The sequence below is a fragment of the Oncorhynchus nerka genome, linkage group LG5, assembly GCF_034236695.1.
Source record: "Oncorhynchus nerka isolate Pitt River linkage group LG5, Oner_Uvic_2.0, whole genome shotgun sequence".
NCBI classification, from domain to species: Eukaryota; Metazoa; Chordata; class Actinopteri; order Salmoniformes; family Salmonidae; genus Oncorhynchus; species Oncorhynchus nerka.
Window position 1 is genome coordinate 11,948,697 of NC_088400.1, and position 19,378 is coordinate 11,968,074.

Consider the following 19,378-nt stretch of genomic DNA (forward strand, 5'->3'; position numbering starts at 1 on the left):
GTGTCTGGTGGAAAGCAGACTGAACCAGGTTCTTGTCTTTCTGAAAGGTGACTTCATCTCCCAGTGTCTGGTGGAAAGCAGACTGAACCAGGTTATTGTCCTGCTGAAAGGTGGCTTCATCTCCCAGTGTCTGGTGGAAAGCAGACTGAACCAGGTTCTTGTCTTTCTGAAAGGTGACTTCAGCTCCCAGTGTCTGGTGGAAAGCAGACTGAACCAGGTTTTCCTCTAGGATTTAGCCTGTGTCTAGCTCCATTCCATTTCCAGTCTCCGGTCCTTAAGGGTTACAAGCATAACAATTACCCACAGTATAACATGATGCAGCCACCACTATGCTTGAAAATATGGAGAGAGGTACTCACTAATGTGTTGTATTGGATTTGCCCCCAAACATAACACTTTATATACAGGACAAAAAGAGAATAGCTTTGCCACATTTTTTGCAGTGTTACTTTATGCAAAGTGTAATTAATATCACCATGCTCAAAGGGATATTCAATGTCTGCTTTTTACATTTTTTACCCATCTACCAATAGGTGCCCTTCTTTGTGAGTCATTGGAAAACCTCCCTGGTCTTTGTGGTTGAATTTGTGTTTGAAATTCACTGCTTGACTGAGGGACCTTACAATTATCTGTATGTGTGGGGTGCAGAGATGAGGTAGTCATTCAAAAATCATGTTAAACACTATTATACAGAGTGAGTCCATACAACTGATTATGTGACTTGTTAAGCACATTTTTACTCCTGAACTTATTTAGGCTTGTCTTAACAAAGGGGTTGAATACTTATTGGCTCAATACATTTCAGATTTTCATTTTTAAATTAAATGGTTAAACTTTCTGAGAAACATAATTCCACTTGGACATTATGGGGTATTGTGTGTAGGCCAGTGACAACAAATCTCAATTTAGTCCATTTAAAAACTCAGACTGGAACAACAACAAAATGTGGAAAAAGTCAAGGGGTGTGAATACTGTCTGAAGGCGCTGTCATCATTCTCAAAGTATTGCGGTATTTATTGGGACCTTCTGATACTCTTTCTATCGTGGTATAGCTAGTGCCTTGACAGTTGTTCTTGGTCATGTGACCTGATCAGTAAACTGTCTGGATGTAGCCTTTGTGCTCTTAGTTTTAAATTAGATGCTATGGTCCTGCACTGTACATTATTTAGTGTATTAGGGCTGGGTGATATGACCTAAAAATATATATTTTATTTATTTACTTATGGACGATTCACATTATACACAGAGGACACCTGCTGTTTTAATGAAATAGACTGACCAGGTGAATCCAGGTGAAAGATATGGTCCCTTTTTGATGCCATTTGTTAAATCCACTTCAATCAGATTTTCAATTATTGAGACAATTGAGACATGGATTGTGTACGTGAGCCATTGAGGGTGAATGGACAAGACAAAATATTTCAGTGCCTTTGAACAAGGTATGGTAGTAGGTGCCAGGCGCACCGGTTTGTGTCAAGACGTGCAACGCTGCTGGGTTTTTCACGCTCAACAGTTTCCCGTGTGGATCAATAATGGTTCACCACCCAAAGGACATCCAGCCAACTTAATACAACCGTGGGAAGCATTGGCGTCAACATGGGCCAGCATCTCTGTGTAACGCTTTCGACACCTTGTAGACTCCATGCCATGACAAATTGAGGCTCTTCTGAGGGGGACGCTCTGAATGTTTAATGTTTAGTACACTGTATATCTAGATTTGTTTGAATGTTTTCTCAAAATGAACTTTGTTGTACAATTTAAGTCAAATAGGCCGCATTTCAAACAGTCAGCAATAATCTGATGAATTCACGATTTATAAAGCCTTCCAGAACCATCAGACCCACTAATAATTTATAAGCCTTCCAGAACCATCAGACCCACTAATAATTTATAAGCCTTCCAGAACCATCAGACCCACTAATAATGTATAAGCCTTCCAGAACCATCAGACCCACTAATAATTTATAAGCCTTCCAGAACCATCAGACCCACTAATAATTTATAAGCCTTCCAGAACCATCAGACCCACTAATAATTTATAAGCCTTCCAGAACCATCAGACCCACTAATAATGTATAAGCCTTCCAGAACCATCAGACCCACTAATAATGTATAAGCCTTCCAGAACCATCAGACCCACTAATAATTTATAAGCCTTCCAGAACCATCGGACCCACTAATAATTTATAAGCCTTCCAGAACCATCAGACCCACTAATAATTTATAAGCCTTCCAGAACCATCAGACCCACTAATAATTTATAAGCCTTCCAGAACCATCAGACCCACTAATAATTTATAAGCCTTCCAGAACCATCAGACCCACTAATAATGTATAAGCCTTCCAGAACCATCAGACCCACTAATAATTTATAAGCCTTCCAGAACCATCAGACCCACTAATAATTTATAAGCCTTCCAGAACCATCAGACCCACTAATAATTTATAAGCCTTCCAGAACCATCAGACCCACTAATAATTTATAAGCCTTCCAGAACCATCGGACCCACTAATAATTTATAAGCCTTCCAGAACCATCAGACCCACTAATAATTTATAAGCCTTCCAGAACCATCAGACCCACTAATAATTTCATTATTTTATAAAAAATAGTTGAATCTGCGTTTTTGCAATAGTCACTGATCTGTCCATGAAAATGCCCCTTTGGTTACAAATCTGCCTGCAATTTGAGGAGTTGAAATGTTAACTTCCCTATTGGTGTTTTTTTTTTAACATCGATTCTTGTTATTCAGGCGTGTGGAACATGGAACTAAAATATACATTCAAATTAAAGTAATATCGCCCAGCCCTAGTGTGTGTACATCCACTCTCCCAGCACTAGTGTGTGTGCATCCACTATCCCAGCCCTAGTGTGTGTACATCCACTCTCCCAGCCCTAGTGTGTGTACATCCACTCTCCCAGCACTAGTGTGTGTGCATCCACTCTCCCAGCCCTAGTGTGTGTGCATCCACTATCCCAGCCCTAGTGTGTGTGCATCCACTCTCCCAGCCCTAGTGTGTGTGCATCCACTCTCCCAGCCCTAGTGTGTGTGCATCCACTCTCCCAGCCCTAGTGTGTGTGCATCCACTCTCCCAGCCCTAGTGTGTGTGCATCCACTCTCCCAGCCCTAGTGTGTGTGCATCCACTCTCCCAGCCCTAGTGTGTGTGCATCCACTCTCCCAGCCCTAGTGTGTGTGCATCCACTCTCCATGCCCTAGTGTGTGTGCATCCACTCTCCCAGCCCTAGTGTGTGTGCATCCACTCTCCCAGCCCTAGTGTGTGTGCATCCACTCTCCCAGCCCTAGTGTTTGTGCATCCACTCTCCCAGCCCTAGTGTGTGTGCATCCACTCTCCCAGCCCTAGTGTGTGTGCATCCACTCTCCCAGCCCTAGTGTGTGTGCATCCACTCTCCATGCCCTAGTGTGTGTGCATCCACTCTCCATGCCCTAGTGTGTGTGCATCCACTCTCCCAGCCCTAGTGTGTGTGCATCCACTCTCCCAGCCCTAGTGTGTGTGCATCCACTCTCCCAGCCCTAGTGTGTGTGCATCCACTCTCCCAGCCCTAGTGTGTGTGCATCCACTCTCCATGCCTTGCTAAATGTTGCTGGCTGTATAAAGCATTTAGGATTGGCCTCTAGGCTCATTGGCTACAGGTTATACAAAGCATTTAGGATTGGCCTCTAGGCTGATTGGCTAAAGGTTATATAAAGCATTTAGGATTGGCCTCTAGGCTGATTGGCTACAGGTTATATAAAGCGTTTAGGATTGGCCTCTCGGCTGATTGGCTCCAGGTTATGTAAAGCATTTAGGATTGGCCTCTAGGCTGATTGGCTACAGGTTTGTTGCTCTTTTTACAGGATCCCATCCCCTGATCTTCCTCGCTTTCTCCTCTCTCTTTCTCTCTCTCCCCATCCTTCCATCGCCCCCCCTCTCTCCATCTCTCTCTGTGTTTGACGTGTCCCTGTTGAGTGTCTACTCTACTCTGTGTTGCAGGCAGTGGCAGCAGCATCAGTAGCTCAGACTCCTCTATAGAGGCACATACCACTGAGGAGAAACCCAAGGCTCAGACTAGTGAGTGGGAGCAGCTTGCTGTCTGCACTACCAACCCTACCACCAACTGCTAGTTAATATGTTCCAGGGACTGTATTCACAAAGCATCTCTGAGTTGATAGTGCTGATCTAGGATCTGTTTTGGCTTTTAGGCCTATATCATAATGCTTTTATGGACAGGGTACCTGCTCCTAGATCAACACCTACTCTGAGGAGCCTGTATACATCAGGAACAGGCTAACCAACTACCCCTTCTTAATGTTAAACTCCCCTGCCTGCCCGTCCTAATGTTAACCTCCCCTGCCTGCATGCCTCCCCCTGCCAGTCCTATAGATAGAAGGTACCCAGCCTGTCCTATAGATAGAAGGTACCCAGCCTGTCCTATAGATAGAAGGTACCCAGCCAGTCCTATAGATAGAAGGTACCCAGTCTCCCCCTTCCAGTCCTATAGATAAAAGGTACCCAGCCTGCCCTGCCTGTCCTATAGATAGAAGGTACCCAGCCAGTCCTATAGATAGAAGGTACCCAGCCTGCCCTGCCAGTCCTATAGATAGAAGGTACCCAGCCTGCCCTGCCAGTCCTATAGATAGAAGGTACCCAGCCAGTCCTATAGATAGAAGGTATCCAGCCGGCCCTGCCAGTCCTATAGATAGAAGGTACCCAGCCTGCCCTGCCAGTCCTATAGATAGAAGGTACCCATCCTGCACTGCCAGTCCTATAGATAGAAGGTACCTAGCCAGTCCTATAGATAGAAGGTACCCAGCCGGCCCTGCCAGTCCTATAGATAGAAGGTACCCATCCTGCCCTGCCAGTCCTATAGATAGAAGGTACCCAGCCAGTCCTATAGATAGAAGGTACCCAGCCAGTCCTATAGATAGAAGGTACCCAGTCTCCCTGCCAGTCCTATAGATAGAAGGTACCCAGCCTGCCAGTCCTATAGATAGAAGGTACCCAGCCTGTCCTGCCAGTCCTATAGATAGAAGGTACCCAGCCTGTCCTGCCAGTCCTATAGGTAGAAGGTACCCAGCCTGTCCTGCCAGTCCTATAGGTAGAAGGTACCCAGCCAGTCCTATAGATAGAAGGTACCCAGTCTCCCTGCCAGTCCTATAGATAGAAGGTACCCAGCCTGCCCTGCCAGTCCTATAGATAGAAGGTACCCAGCCTGTCCTGCCAGTCCTATAGATAGAAGGTACCCAGCCTGTCCTGCCAGTCCTATAGGTAGAAGGTACCCAGCCCAAACGCCTCTACAAACAGCAATACAAACTGCTTTCTACAACCTTCATTGTATTGCTGGCTGTAAGTCATATTGTACATGAAAGATGGTTTCACAGAAGTCGGTTGGTGCTAGACTGACTGGGGTGGATAGAGTTGAACCTAAGAAGGATGATGTCTCAGCTGACACTACTGCTACATGTCAATCTATCTAACCACTATATCAACACTACTGTTACATGTCAATCTATCTAACCTCTATATAAACACTACTGTTACATGTCAATCTATCTAACCACTATATCAACACTACTGTTACATGTCAATCTATCTAACCACTATATAAACACTACTGTTACATGTCAATCTATCTAACCACTATATCAACACTACTGTTACATGTCAATCTATCTAACCTCTATATCAACACTACTGCTACATGTCAATCTATCTAACCACTATATAAACACTACTGTTACATGTCAATCTATCTAACCACTATATAAACACTACTGTTACATGTCAATCTATCTAACCTCTATATCAACACTACTGTTACATGTCAATCTATCTAACCTCTATATCAACACTACTGCTACATGTCAATCTATCTAACCTCTATATCAACACTACTGCTACATGTCAATCTATCTAACCTCTATATCAACACTACTGTTACATGTCAATCTATCTAACCTCTATATCAACACTACTGCTACATGTCAATCTATCTAACCACTATATAAACACTACTGTTACATGTCTATCTAACCTCTATATAAACACTACTGTTACATGTCAATCTATCTAACCTCTATATCAACACTACTGCTACATGTCAATCTATCTAACCACTATATAAACACTACTGTTACATGTCAATCTATCTAACCTCTATATAAACACTACTGTTACATGTCAATCTATCTAACCACTATATAAACACTACTGTTGGGTTTCTGTGTCTCAATTTGTCTGTCTCTCCCTCGTTCTGTCTGTCTGCCTCTCTCCCTCTGTCTGTCTGCCTCTCTCCCTCTGTCTGTCTGCCTCTCTCCCTCTGTCTGTCTGCCTCTCTCCCTCTGTCTGTCTGCCTCTCTCCCTCTGTCTGTCTGCCTCTCTCCCTCTGTCTGTCTGCCTCTCTCCCTCTGTCTGTCTGCCTCTCTCCCTCTGTCTGTCTGCCTCTCTCCCTCTGTCTGTCTGCCTCTCTCCCTCTGTCTGTCTGCCTCGCTCCCTCTGTCTGTCTGCCTCGCTCCCTCTGTCTGTCTGCCTCTCTCCCTCTGTCGGTTTATCTCTCCCTTTATCTCGTTCTGTCTCTCTGTTTGGGTGTGTCTGTGCCTCCTCTCTGTAGAATCTATAAGACTGTTCCAGCTCACTGTGTAATCTCTTCTTTCTCCTGCTGGTGCTAAATGCTTCCTGTTTGACTCTGACTCGCTATTCTCCTCTTAATACAAGAAGACAGAGGTTGGTGCCAAAACATCCTCTATAGATAAATAACTCTCAACTGACCACAATCAATGGCTGTGTTCCAAACTGTACCCTATTCTCCACATTTTTGGCCCGGGTCAAAAATAGTGCACAAAATAGTTAAGGAGCCGTTTGGGATACAACCAATGTCTCTGGTCTGGTCTTGGATCTGTATGTGCCCAGGCAACTTCTTTACTCTGGTTGTCAGACAGATCTGGGACCAGGTTATATTTGCAATGTCTTTCAGTGAACTATAGAATGTTTTTAAATGATCCAACTAATATAATTGAATTGACTAACCAGCTTTTAAAGCGAAAAAAAGACAAGAAAATCGGCAACGGAATGAAATCTATGGTTGAGTCGGTCAGTCAATATGAATGAAGGTTCTCTACTGTACTGCCACTCTGTCTGTCAAGGTCTTTCCCATCACGTACGTCTTCATGTCTCTGAGAGAGAGACGTGCTTGACGTATGAATAGCTGAAGAGGAAATAACTGCCCTGAGCTTAAGTTAGAAGGCCTGAGGCCTGCACGTTGTTTAGCAACCGGTTCTCAGATGGCACACTGTTCCCTTTATGGTGCACTACTTTTGACCAGGGTTCATAGGGTAGTGCCCCTACTTTTGACCAGGGTTCATAGGGCTCTGTGCAAATGTAGTGCACTATAAAGGGCACAGGGTGTCAGTTGGGACATACACAGAGGTTCTTTTAAAATCACCCTTCAACTTCCTGCTCTTAATCTGATGAATATCTTCTCCAGAAAGTACTGACTGCTGTCTCATCAAGGAGCTAATTCATGTCGATAGTGTTTTTACTGCTCTGTAGAAGAGCAGCTACTATCTAACACGTTGAGAGTGTATTAAATGTAATAATTGACTAATTGACCGTTGTAATATGGTGTGTTGTCTTAGCCTGGTCCCAGGTCTGTTTGTGCACAGTGTGACAACGACCATAGGAGTTGGCAAGATAAGCACCAACAGATCTGGAATCAGACTAGTGCTGTCTAAGCAAACCTACGAATCAGACTGGGTTGGGTGTAGGGTGATGTTCGCTCTGAGATGCAGATCTTATTTCAGCATTCTGTACCTACTTCCACCCTTAGTGGGTGGGTTGAGGTGGTGGGTGGGTTGAGGTGGTGGGTGGGTTGAGGTGGTGGGCGGGTTGAGGTGGTGGGCGGGTTGAGGTGGTGGGCGGGTTGAGGTGGTGGGAACTAAACAATGACACAGCATTAAGAAACATCCATGATGTTATCATCTACATGTACTCTCAATTACCTCGACTAACCGGTGCCCCCGCACATTGACTCGTGTACCGGTGCCCCCGCACATTGACTCGTGTACCGGTGCCCCCGCACATTGACTCGTGTACCGGTGCCCCCACATTGACTTTCACTGTGGTCTACCTACACCTGTTGGTTAGCCCCACTGTAAGGCACATTGAGGGGCTCATAAGTAAGCATTTCACTGTACCGGTGCCCCCGCACATTACACAGGCTCATAAGTAAGCATTTCACTGTAAGGTCTACCTACACCTGTTGGTTAGGGGCTCATAAGTAAGCATTTCACTGTAAGGTCTACCTACACCTGTTGGTTAGGGGCTCATAAGTAAGCATTTCACTGTAAGGTCTACCTACACCTGTTGGTTAGGGGCTCATAAGTAAGCATTTCACTGTAAGGTCTACCTACACCTGTTGGTTAGGGGCTCATAAGTAAGCATTTCACTGTAAGGTCTACCTACACCTGTTGGTTAGGGGCTCATAAGTAAGCATTTCACTGTAAGGTCTACCTACACCTGTTGGTTAGGGGCTCATAAGTAAGCATTTCACTGTAAGGTCTACCTACACCTGTTGGTTAGGGGCTCATAAGTAAACATTTCACTGTAAGGTCTACCTACACCTGTTGGTTAGGGGCTCATAAGTAAACATTTCACTGTAAGGTCTACCTACACCTGTTGGTTAGGGGCTCACATTTCACTGTAAGGTCTACCTACACCTGTTGGTTAGGGGCTCATAAGTAAACATTTCACTGTAAGGTCTACCTACACCTGTTGGTTAGGGGCTCATAAGTAAACATTTCACTGTAAGGTCTACCTACACCTGTTGGTTAGGGGCTCATAAGGTTTCACTGTACTACCTACACCTGTTGGTTAGGGCTCATAAGTAAACATTTCACTGTATCTACCTACACCTGTTGGTTAGGGGCTCATAAAACATTTCACTGTAAGGTCTACCTACACCTGTTGGTTAGGGGCTCATAAGTAAACATTTCACTGTAAGGTCTACCTACACCTGTTGGTTAGGGGCTCATAAGTAAACATTTCACTGTAAGGTCTACCTACACCTGTTGGTTAGGGGCTCATAAGTAAGCATTTCACTGTAAACACCTTTGGTTAGGGGCACTGTAAGGTTTCACTGTACCTACACCTGTTGGTTAGGGGCTCATAAGTAAGCATTTCACTGTAAGGTCTACCTACACCTGTTGGTTAGGGGCTCATAAGCATTTCACTGTCTACCTACACCTGTTGTTAGGGGCTCATAAGTAAGCATTTCACTGTAAGGTCTACCTACACCTGTTGGTTAGGGGCTCACTGTAAGTAAACATTTCACTGTAAGGTCTACCTACACCTGTTGGTTAGGGGCTCATAAGTAAACATTTCACTGTAAGGTCTACCTACACCTGTTGGTTAGGGGCTCATAAGTAAACATTTCACTGTAAGGTCTACCTACACCTGTTGGTTAGGGGCTCATAAGTAAACATTTCACTGTAAGGTCTACCTACACCTGTTGGTTAGGGGCTCATAAGTAAACATTTCACTGTAAGGTCTACCTACACCTGTTGGTTAGGGGCTCATAAGTAAGCATTTCACTGTAAGGTCTACCTACACCTGTTGGTTAGGGGCTCATAAGTAAGCATTTCACTGTAAGGTCTACCTACACCTGTTGGTTAGGGCTCATAAGTAAGCATTTCACTGTTGGTTAAGGTCTACCTGTACACCTGTTGGTTAGGGGCATTTCACTGTAAGGTCTACCTACACCTGTTGGTTAGGGGCTCATAAGTAAGCATTTCACTGTAAGGTCTACCTACACCTGTTGGTTAGGGGCTCACATTTCACTGTAAGGTCTACCTACACCTGTTGGTTAGGGGCTCATAAGTAAGCATTTCACTGTAAGGTCTACCTACACCTGTTGGTTAGGGGCTCATAAGTAAGCATTTCACTGTAAGGTCTACCTACACCTGTTGGTTAGGGGCTCATAAGTAAGCATTTCACTGTTGGTTAGGTCATAAGTAAGCATTTCACTGTATAAGTAACATTTCACTGTTGGTCTACCTACACCTGTTGGTTAGGGGCTCATAAGTAAACATTTCACTGTAAGGTCTACCTACACCTGTTGGTTAGGGGCTCATAAGTAAGCATTTCACTGTAAGGTCTACCTACACCTGTTGGTTAGGGGCTCATAAGTAAGCATTTCACTGTAAGGTCTACCTACACCTGTTGGTTAGGGGCTCATAAGTAAGCATTTCACTGGGGTTAGGGGCTCATTTCACTGTAAGGTCTACCTACACCTGTTGGTTAGGGGCTCATAACATTTCACTGTAAGGTCTACCTACACCTGTTGGTTAGGGGCTCACATTTCACTGTAAGGTCTACCTACACCTGTTGGTTAGGGGCTCATAAGGTTTCACTGTAAGGTCTACCTACACCTGTTGGTTAGGGGCATTTCACTGTAAGGTCTACCTAACCTGTTGGTTAATAAGTAAGCATTTCACTGTAAGGTCTACCTACACCTGTTGGTTAGGGGCTCATAAGTAAACATTTCACTGTAAGGTCTACCTACACCTGTTGGTTAGGGGCTCATAAGTAACTGTATCACCTGTTGGTTAAGGGGCTCATAAGTCTTTCACTGTAAGGTCTACCTACCTGTTGGTTAGGGGCTCATAAGTAAGCATTTCACTGTAAGGTCTACCTACACCTGTTGGTTAGGGGCTCATAAGTAAACATTTCACTGTAAGGTCTACCTACACCTGTTGGTTAAGGGCTCACTGTAAGTAACCATTTCACTGTAAGGTCTACCTACACCTGTTGGTTAGGGGCTCATAAGGGGGTCTACACACCTGTTGGTTAAACATTTCACTGTAAGGTCTACCTACACCTGTTGGTTAGGGGCTCATAAGTAAACATTTCACTGTAAGGTCTACCTACACCTGTTGGTTAGGGGCTCATAAGTAAGCATTTCACTGTAAGGTCTACCTACACCTGTTGGTTAGGGGCTCATAAGTAAGCATTTCACTGTAAGGTCTACCTACACCTGTTGGTTAGGGGCTCACCTGTTGGTTAGTTGGTTAGGGCTCATAAGTAAACATTTCACTGTAAGGTCTACCTACACCTGTTGGTTAGGGGCTCATAAGTAAACATTTCACTGTAAGGTCTACCTACACCTGTTGGTTAGGGGCTCATAAAGCATTTCACTGTATCTACCTACACCTGTTGGTTAGGGGCTCATAAGTAAACATTTCACTGTAAGGTCTACTGTAAGGTCTACCTACACCTGTTGGTTAGGGGCTCATAAGTAAGCATTTCACTGTAAGGTCTACCTACACCTGTTGGTTAGGGGCTCATAAGTAAACATTTCACTGTAAGGTCTACCTACACCTGTTGGTTAGGGGCTCATATTTCACTGTAAGGTCTACCTACACCTGTTGGTTAGGGGCTCATAAGTAAACATTTCACTGTAAGGTCTACCTACACCTGTTTTCACTGTAAGGTCTACCTACACCTGTTGGTTAGGGGCTCATAAGTAAGCATTTCACTGTAAGGTCTACCTACACCTGTTGGTTAGGGGCTCATGTTTTCACTGTAAGGTCTACCTACACCTGTTGGTTAGGGGCTCATAAGTAAGGGGTCTCATGTTGGTTAAGGCTCAAAGCATTTCACTGTAAGGTCTACCTACACCTGTTGGTTAGGGGCTCATAAGTAAGCATTTCACTGTAAGGTCTACCTACACCTGTTGGTTAGGGGCTCATAAGTAAGCATTTCACTGTAAGGTCTACCTACACCTGTTGGTTAGGGGCTCATAAGCATTTCACTGTAAGGTCTACCTACACCTGTTGGTTAGGGGCTCATAAGTAAGCATTTCACTGTAAGGTCTACCTACACCTGTTGGTTAGGGGCTCATAAGTAAGCATTTCACTGTAAGGTCTACCTACACCTGTTGGTTAGGGGCTCATAAGTCATAAGTAAGCATTTCACTTTCTACCTACACCTGTTGGTTAGGGGCTCATAAGTAAACATTTCACTGTAAGGTCTACCTACACCTGTTGGTTAAGGGGCTCACCTGTTGGTTAGGGGCTATAAGTAAGCATTTCACTGTAAGGTCTACCTACACCTGTTGGTTAGGGGCTCATAAGTAAGCATTTCACTGTAAGGTCTACCTACACCTGTTGGTTAGGGGCTCATAAGTAAGCATTTCACTGTAAGGTCTACCTACACCTGTTGGTTAGGGGCTCATAAGTAAGCATTTCACTGTAAGGTCTACCTACACCTGTTGGTTAGGGGCTCATAAGTAAACATTTCACTGTAAGGTCTACCTACACCTGTTGGTTAGGGGCTCATAAGTAAGCATTTCACTGTAAGGTCTACCTACACCTGTTGGTTAGGGGCTCGTAAGTAAGCATTTCACTGTATGGTCTACACCTGTTGTATTCAGCATTTCACTGTATGGTCTACACCTGTTGTATTCAGCATTTCACTGTATGGTCTACACCTGTTGTATTCAGCATTTCACTGTATGGTCTACACCTGTTGTATTCAGCATTTCACTGTAAGGTCTACCTACACCTGTTGCATTTGACGCATGTGACTAATACAATGTGATTTGATTTGATGATGGTTGTGGACTTAGGGGATGGTTCTATAAGTCAAATAAATGATGATCACTATTATTATTATTATTATTATTATTATTAAAGGGAAGAAGAAGAAGGTTTCTCCTGACAAGATGGTGGAGATGCAGGCGAAGATCGAGGAGGAGAGGAAGGAGCTAGAAGCCACGCTGGACATGGAGGAGGAGGAGAGGAACAAGGCCAGGGCAGAACTGGAGAAGAGAGAGAAGGATCTCCTCAAAGCGCAGTGAGTCTGGGGTTACAAACATTCCCGAAGTTCCCAAGTTTTACAGAAATCACGGTTGAAGAATAATCCACTGCTTTGAAATATTATCTAACGTTAGCCCCACCCCTAGATACTTTTGGATGCCCTCTTGTCGATCAGAGACCACTAGAAGGGTATAAGGAATATGTCAGAAACTCCATCTAGCCAACTAAAGCTACTTTCAGATCTACTGAGCCCTGACCTCTAACCTCCTTCCCCCAGGCAGGAGCATCACCTGCTGCTGGAGAAGCTGTCAGCCCTGGAGAAGAAGGTGATCGTAGGAGGAGTGGACCTCCTGGCCAAGGCTGAGGAGCAGGAGAAACTACTGCAGGAGTCTAACAATGAGCTAGAGGAGAGACGCAGGAGGGCTGAGCAGCTCCGCAGAGAGCTAGAGGAGAAGGAGGTATACCATCTTACACACTGTATTACAGGGCCTTCAGAAAGTATTCAGACCCTTTTACCCTTTTTCCACCTTTTAGTTGTTGCAGCCTGAATTTGAAATTGATCAAATTTAAATTGTTGTGTCACTGGCCTACACACAATACGGGGAGGCAGGGTAAGCCTAGTGGTTAGAGCGTTGGACTAGTAACCGGAAGGTTGCAAGTTCAAGCCCCTGAGCTGACAAGGTCAGGTCTGTCGTTCTGCCCCTGAACAGGCAGTTAACCCACTGTTCCTAGGCCGTCATTGAAAATAAGAATTTGTTCTTAACTGACTTGCCTGGTTAAATAAAGGTAAAATAAATATCCCATAATGTCAAAGTGGAATTATGTTTTTTTTTTTTTAATTCAGGCTGTAACACAAGAACATATGGGAAAAGACAAGGGGTGTGAATACTTCCTGAAGGAACTGTACATCATACCATCAAGTCACCTGGAGGAGAAGCAGTTCTATCACAGAATATGATATCATCTACAGTACATGGTAGAGGGTAGCCAGGGTCGTTGTTCAGACAATTGAAGAGTTGTAAATACATATATGGCTTAGTGGTTAACTCCCCTTGCTCATCTGACATGTCTCATTTCTGCATCAAAATACTCACCACTACACTTCCTCTGACTGTTTGAGCGGGGTTGATTCTCAGTGACAAGTGACGCTGATGAGGGGTGATATTTTGGTGACATGGCATATGCCCAGCATATTGGGAAACTAAATGAGTCATAACGTATAACGTATAAACAACTGTCCCATGTCCAACTGGCACCCTATTTCCTACATAGTGCACTACTTTTGATTAGAGCCCTATGTCGGGGGAGGGACAAAAATTGAGACTACAGATTATTTTATGGGACAATATATATATATATGTTGTTGTGGAGAAAGATGAGTAAATGTATTTATTGGTTCTTGTAATTTTCATGAGAGATGAAAATGTCAGGAATTTAACTTTTTCATTTAAATATTTTTTTAAAATATATTTTTAAGGATGTCATTAATTAAAAAAAATGTATATATTATTATTTTTTAAGGTAGTCATTACATTTTGGGTGGAGTGGGGTTGCCAGAATTTCTGGTGAAAAAAATGGAGTCCATGCTGAAAAAGTTTGCATACCACTGCCTTTAAAGTCTACTAAGTCACACCAGTCAGCACCTTGCTAGTTCAGATAAGGTGCCTGCTTTGCTTTCCCTGAAAATGGCAATGGCATCTGTCGATGAGCAGAGGAATTGAACATAATAAAAGCTGCAAACTGACTCTGGTCAGAAGCAGTGAACTACATAGGGAATAGAGTATATTTTAAAAATGTACGTAGTTCTGTCCTTGAGCTGTTCTTGTCTAATGATGTTCTGTTTCATGTCATTCTGTATTATGGTTCATGTTCTGTGTTGGACCCCATGAAGAGTAGCTGCTGCTTTTGCAACAGCTAATGGGGATCCTAATAAAATACCCAAATACTCACATCTTGTTTCCATCAGGGGGAAAAGCCTTCAGGTGTTTCTGCATGTTCTGTTGTCTCCTATGTTCAAGGGAGACTACACATTTTTAACGTCAGATTCAGTATCTCCAGCACCATACTAGTATCTACATGGGAGATAATTAAATGAGGTTCAAAAGTGGTAAGGTTTCCCGTTTTAATGATTAAATAAATGAAATGAAATCCAAAACTCCATGTCTTGTTTGTGGCGTCCATGCAGGCGGAGCGTCTGGACATGGAAGAGAAGTACTCCAGTCTGCAGGAGGAGGCTCAGGGGAAGACCAAGAAGCTGAAGAAAGTCTGGACCATGCTGATGGCTGCCAAGTCAGAGGTAAGAATGTCCAAGTCCCATAGGACTCTGGTGAAAACTAGTGCACTATATAGTGAATAGGATGCATCCCAAGTGGGTTCAAACACAGGACTGGGGCCTTGTTGTGTTGTGGATGACCTGTAGCAGGAGCAGAACATTAACACAAATCATTGGTTCATTACTTCATTAACACACATCATTGGATCATTGGTTCATTAACACACAGCATTGGTTCATTAACACACAGCATTGGTTCATTAACACACAGTGTTGGATCATTACTTCATTAACACACACACTGACTGTACACAACATTAAGGACACCTTCTTAATATTGAGTTGCACCCCCCTTTGCCCTCTGAACAGCCTCAATTCATCGGGGCATGGACTCTACAAGGTGTCGAAAACTTTCCTCAGGGATGTTGGCCCATATTGACTCCAATGCTTCCCACATTTTTGTTAAGTTGGCCGGATGTCCTTTTGGGTGGTGGACCATTCTTGACACACACGGGAAACTGTTGTGCGTGACAAACCCAGCACCGTTACAGTTCTTGACACAAACCGGTGCGCTTTGCACCTACTACCATACCCTGTTCAAAGGCACCTACTACCAGACCCTGTTCAAAGGCACCTACTACCATACCCTGTTCAAAGGCACCTACTACCATACCCTGTTCAAAGGCACCTACTACCATACCCTGTTCAAAGGCACCTACTACCATACCCTGTTCAAAGGCACCTACTACCATACCCTGTTCAAAGGCACCTACTACCATACCCCGTTCAAAGGCACCTACTACCATACCCCGTTCAAAGGCACCTACTACCATACCCCGTTCAAAGGCACCTACTACCATACCCCGTTCAAAGGCACCTACTACCATACCCCGTTCAAAGGCACCTACTACCATACCCCGTTCAAAGGCACCTACTACCATACCCTGTTCAAAGGCACCTACTACCATACCCCGTTCAAAGGCACTTCAATCTTTCGTCTTGCCCGTTCCCCTCTGAATGGCACACAGACACAATCCATGTCTCAATTGTCTCAAGGCTTAACAATCCCTCTTTAGCCTGTCTCTTCTCCTTCATCTACACTGATTGAAGTGGACTTAACAGGGGACATCAATAAGGGATCATAGCTTTCACCTGGATTCGCCTGGGCAGTCTGTCATGGAAAGAGCAGGTGTTCCTAATGTTTTGTACACTCAGTGTAGAACACACATAATTAATACATTCTCAATAATTATTTAGAATACAGACTTCAAAGGTATGCCAAACATCCTTCACCAAAAGGACATTTTCTGTGGCTCTAATTTCAGAAAGATCCAAAAGATCATGAATATCTTTGTGGCCATTTCGTATGGAATTGTCCAGAAGCAGTCATGTCAACACGTGGCATTGGCTCATTTCTTCGTCAACACGTGGCATTGGCTCATTTCTTCGTCAACACGTGGCATTGGCTCATTTCTTTGTCAACACGTGGCATTGGCTCATTTCTTCGTCAACACGTGGCATTGGCTCATTTCTTTGTCAACACGTGGCATTGGCTCATTTCTTCGTCAACACATGGCATTGGCTCATTTCTTCGTCAACACGTGGCATTGGCTAATTTCTTCGTCAACACGTGGCATTGGCTAATTTCTTCGTCAACACGGCATTGGCTAATTTCTTCGTCAACACATGGCATTGGTTCAGTGGTAGTCTTGTGGTAGTTGAGAGGTTGTTGTTGTGTTGTCAGATGGCCGACCTGCAGCAGGAGCATCACCGGGAGATCGAGGGCCTGCTGGAGAATATCCGCCACCTCAGCAGAGAGCTACGACTGCAGATGCTCATCATAGACAGTTTCATCCCACAGGAATACCAGGTGTGTGACAACTACCTGTCTGTCTACATGTCGTAGACCTGTGTGGGTGTGTGTGTCTGTCTACATGTCGTAGACGTGTGTGGGTGTGTGTGTCTGTCTACATGTCGTAGACCTGTGTGGGTGTGTGTGTCTGTCTACATGTCGTAGACGTGTGTGGGTGTGTGTGTGCGACATGTCGTAGACGTGTGTGGGTGTGTGTGTCTGTCTACATGTCGTAGACCTGTGTGGGTGTGTCTGTCTACATGTCGTAGACCTGTGTGGGTGTGTGTGCGACATGTCGTAGACCTGTGTGGGTGTGTGTGTGCGACATGTCGTAGACCTGTGGATATGTGTGTCCGTCCATTTATGTTTGTGTGAGAGCGTATTTAGTTAGCACAGATGCTAATATGGTTCCTGCTTCTTCCTGTCTGGTGCAGGAGATGATTGAGAACTATGTACAGTGGAATGAGGACATTGGGGAATGGCAACTGGTGAGTTCTGCATACAGCCACAGTGAAATATTTAACCTGAGAATAGTCAGGCTAAGGGGAGGGAGTTTCTCCATTAACATAGACAGTACAGAGCCACGTTGGTGTGATTGCCTCATGCTTATGACATTGTTTACTTGTTGGTCCTCAGAAGTGTGTAGCGTACACTGGTAACAACATGAGAAAACAGACCCCCGTGCCGGACAAGAAAGAAAAAGATGTGAGTTCTTCGTTCACACCGACATAAGAAGACAGGCAAGCATAGTGCATCTGGATAATATTATTTGACCCTCTCTTTATGTTCCTCTCTATCCCCCTCTCCTTCCTCTCCCCACCAGCCGTTTGAGGTGGACCTGTCTCATGTGTACTTGGCCTACACAGAGGAGAGTATGAGACAGTCACTGATGAAGCTGGAGAGGCCCAGGACCTCCAAGAGTATTAGGCCCAAGACTGGACGAAGGTAAACCACCACCACCGCCTGTCTCCCAGCTGCTGCCGGCACATCGTTATCCACCATGAACAATAGTGGTAGTACCAACCAGGATAACAGTACTAATATACCAACCAGGATAACAGTACTAATATACCAACCAGGATAACAGTACTAATATACCAACCAGAATTATAGTACTAATATAACAACCAGGATAACAGTACTAATATACCAACCAGGATAACAGTAGTAATATACCACCGAGGATAACAGTACTAATATACCAACCAGGATAACAGTACTAATATACCAACCAGGATAACAGTACTAATATACCAACCAGGATAACAGTACTAATATACCAACCAGAATTATAGTACTAATATACCAACCAGAATAATATACCAACCAGGATAACAGTACTAATATACCAACCAGGATAACAGTACTAATATACCAACCAGAATTATAGTACTAATATACCAACCAGGATAACAGTACTAATATACCAACCAGGATAACAGTACTAATATACCAACCAGAATTATAGTACAAATATACCAACCAGAATAATATACCAACCAGGATAACAGTACTAATATACCAACCAGGATAACAGTACAAATATACCAACCAGGATAACAGTACTAATATACCAACCAGAATTATAGTACTAATATACCAACCAGAATTATAGTACTAATATACCAACCAGAATAATATACCAACCAGGATAACAGTACTAATATACCAACCAGGATAACAGTACTAATATACCAACCAGGATAACAGTACTAATATACCAACCAGGATAACAGTACTAATATACCAACCAGGATAACAGTACTAATATACCAACCAGGATAACAGTACTAATATACCAACCAGGATAACAGTACTAATATACCAACCAGAATTATAGTACTAATATACCAACCAGAATTATAGTACTAATATACCAACCAGGATAACAGTACTAATATACCAACCAGGATAAGAGTACTAATATACCAACCAGGATAACAGTAATAAGGGAATAAAACTCCCTAGAAAGGCCAAAACCTAGGAAGAAACCTAGAGAGGAACCAGCCTATGTGGGGTGGCCAGTCCTCTTCTGGCTGTGCCGGGTGGAGATTATAACAGAACATGGCCAAGATGTTCAAATGTTCATAAATGACCAGCATGGCCAGCAATAATAATAAGGCAGAACAGTTGAAACTGGAGCAGCAGCACGGCCAGGTGGACTGGGGACAGCAAGGAGTCATCATGTCAGGTAGTCCTGAGGCATGGTCCTAGGGCTCAGGTCCTCCGAGAGAGAGAGAAAGAAAGAGAGAATTAGAGAGAGCAGACTTAAATTCACACAGGACACCGGATAGGACAGGAGAAGTACTCCAGATATAACAAACTGACCCTAGTCCCCCGACACATAAACTACTGCAGCATAAATACTGGAGGCTGAGACAGGAGGGGTCAGGAGACACTGTGGCTCCATCCGAGGACACCCCCGGAGAGGGCCAAACAGG

The 19,378-nt window shown here is 44.0% G+C and overlaps 1 protein-coding gene across 3 annotated transcripts in view; it reads left to right on the top strand.

The window, feature by feature from the left end:
* Positions 1-19,378, top strand: part of LOC115123949 (kinesin-like protein KIF3A) — a 37,252-nt gene that overhangs the window by 15,801 nt on the left and 2,073 nt on the right. For 2 of the 3 annotated variants that reach the window (XM_065018370.1, XM_065018371.1), the window contains 7 exons: positions 12,691-12,850; positions 13,091-13,271; positions 14,999-15,109; positions 16,830-16,955; positions 17,372-17,425; positions 17,574-17,642; positions 17,761-17,882. In XM_065018370.1, coding sequence (XP_064874442.1) covers positions 12,691-12,850; positions 13,091-13,271; positions 14,999-15,109; positions 16,830-16,955; positions 17,372-17,425; positions 17,574-17,642; positions 17,761-17,882 — 823 coding nt within the window. Of the gene's footprint in view, positions 1-12,690; positions 12,851-13,090; positions 13,272-13,657; positions 14,763-14,998; positions 15,110-16,829; positions 16,956-17,371; positions 17,426-17,573; positions 17,643-17,760; positions 17,883-19,378 lie in introns of those variants that run through there. The other variant, XM_065018372.1, reaches the window with a different exon arrangement.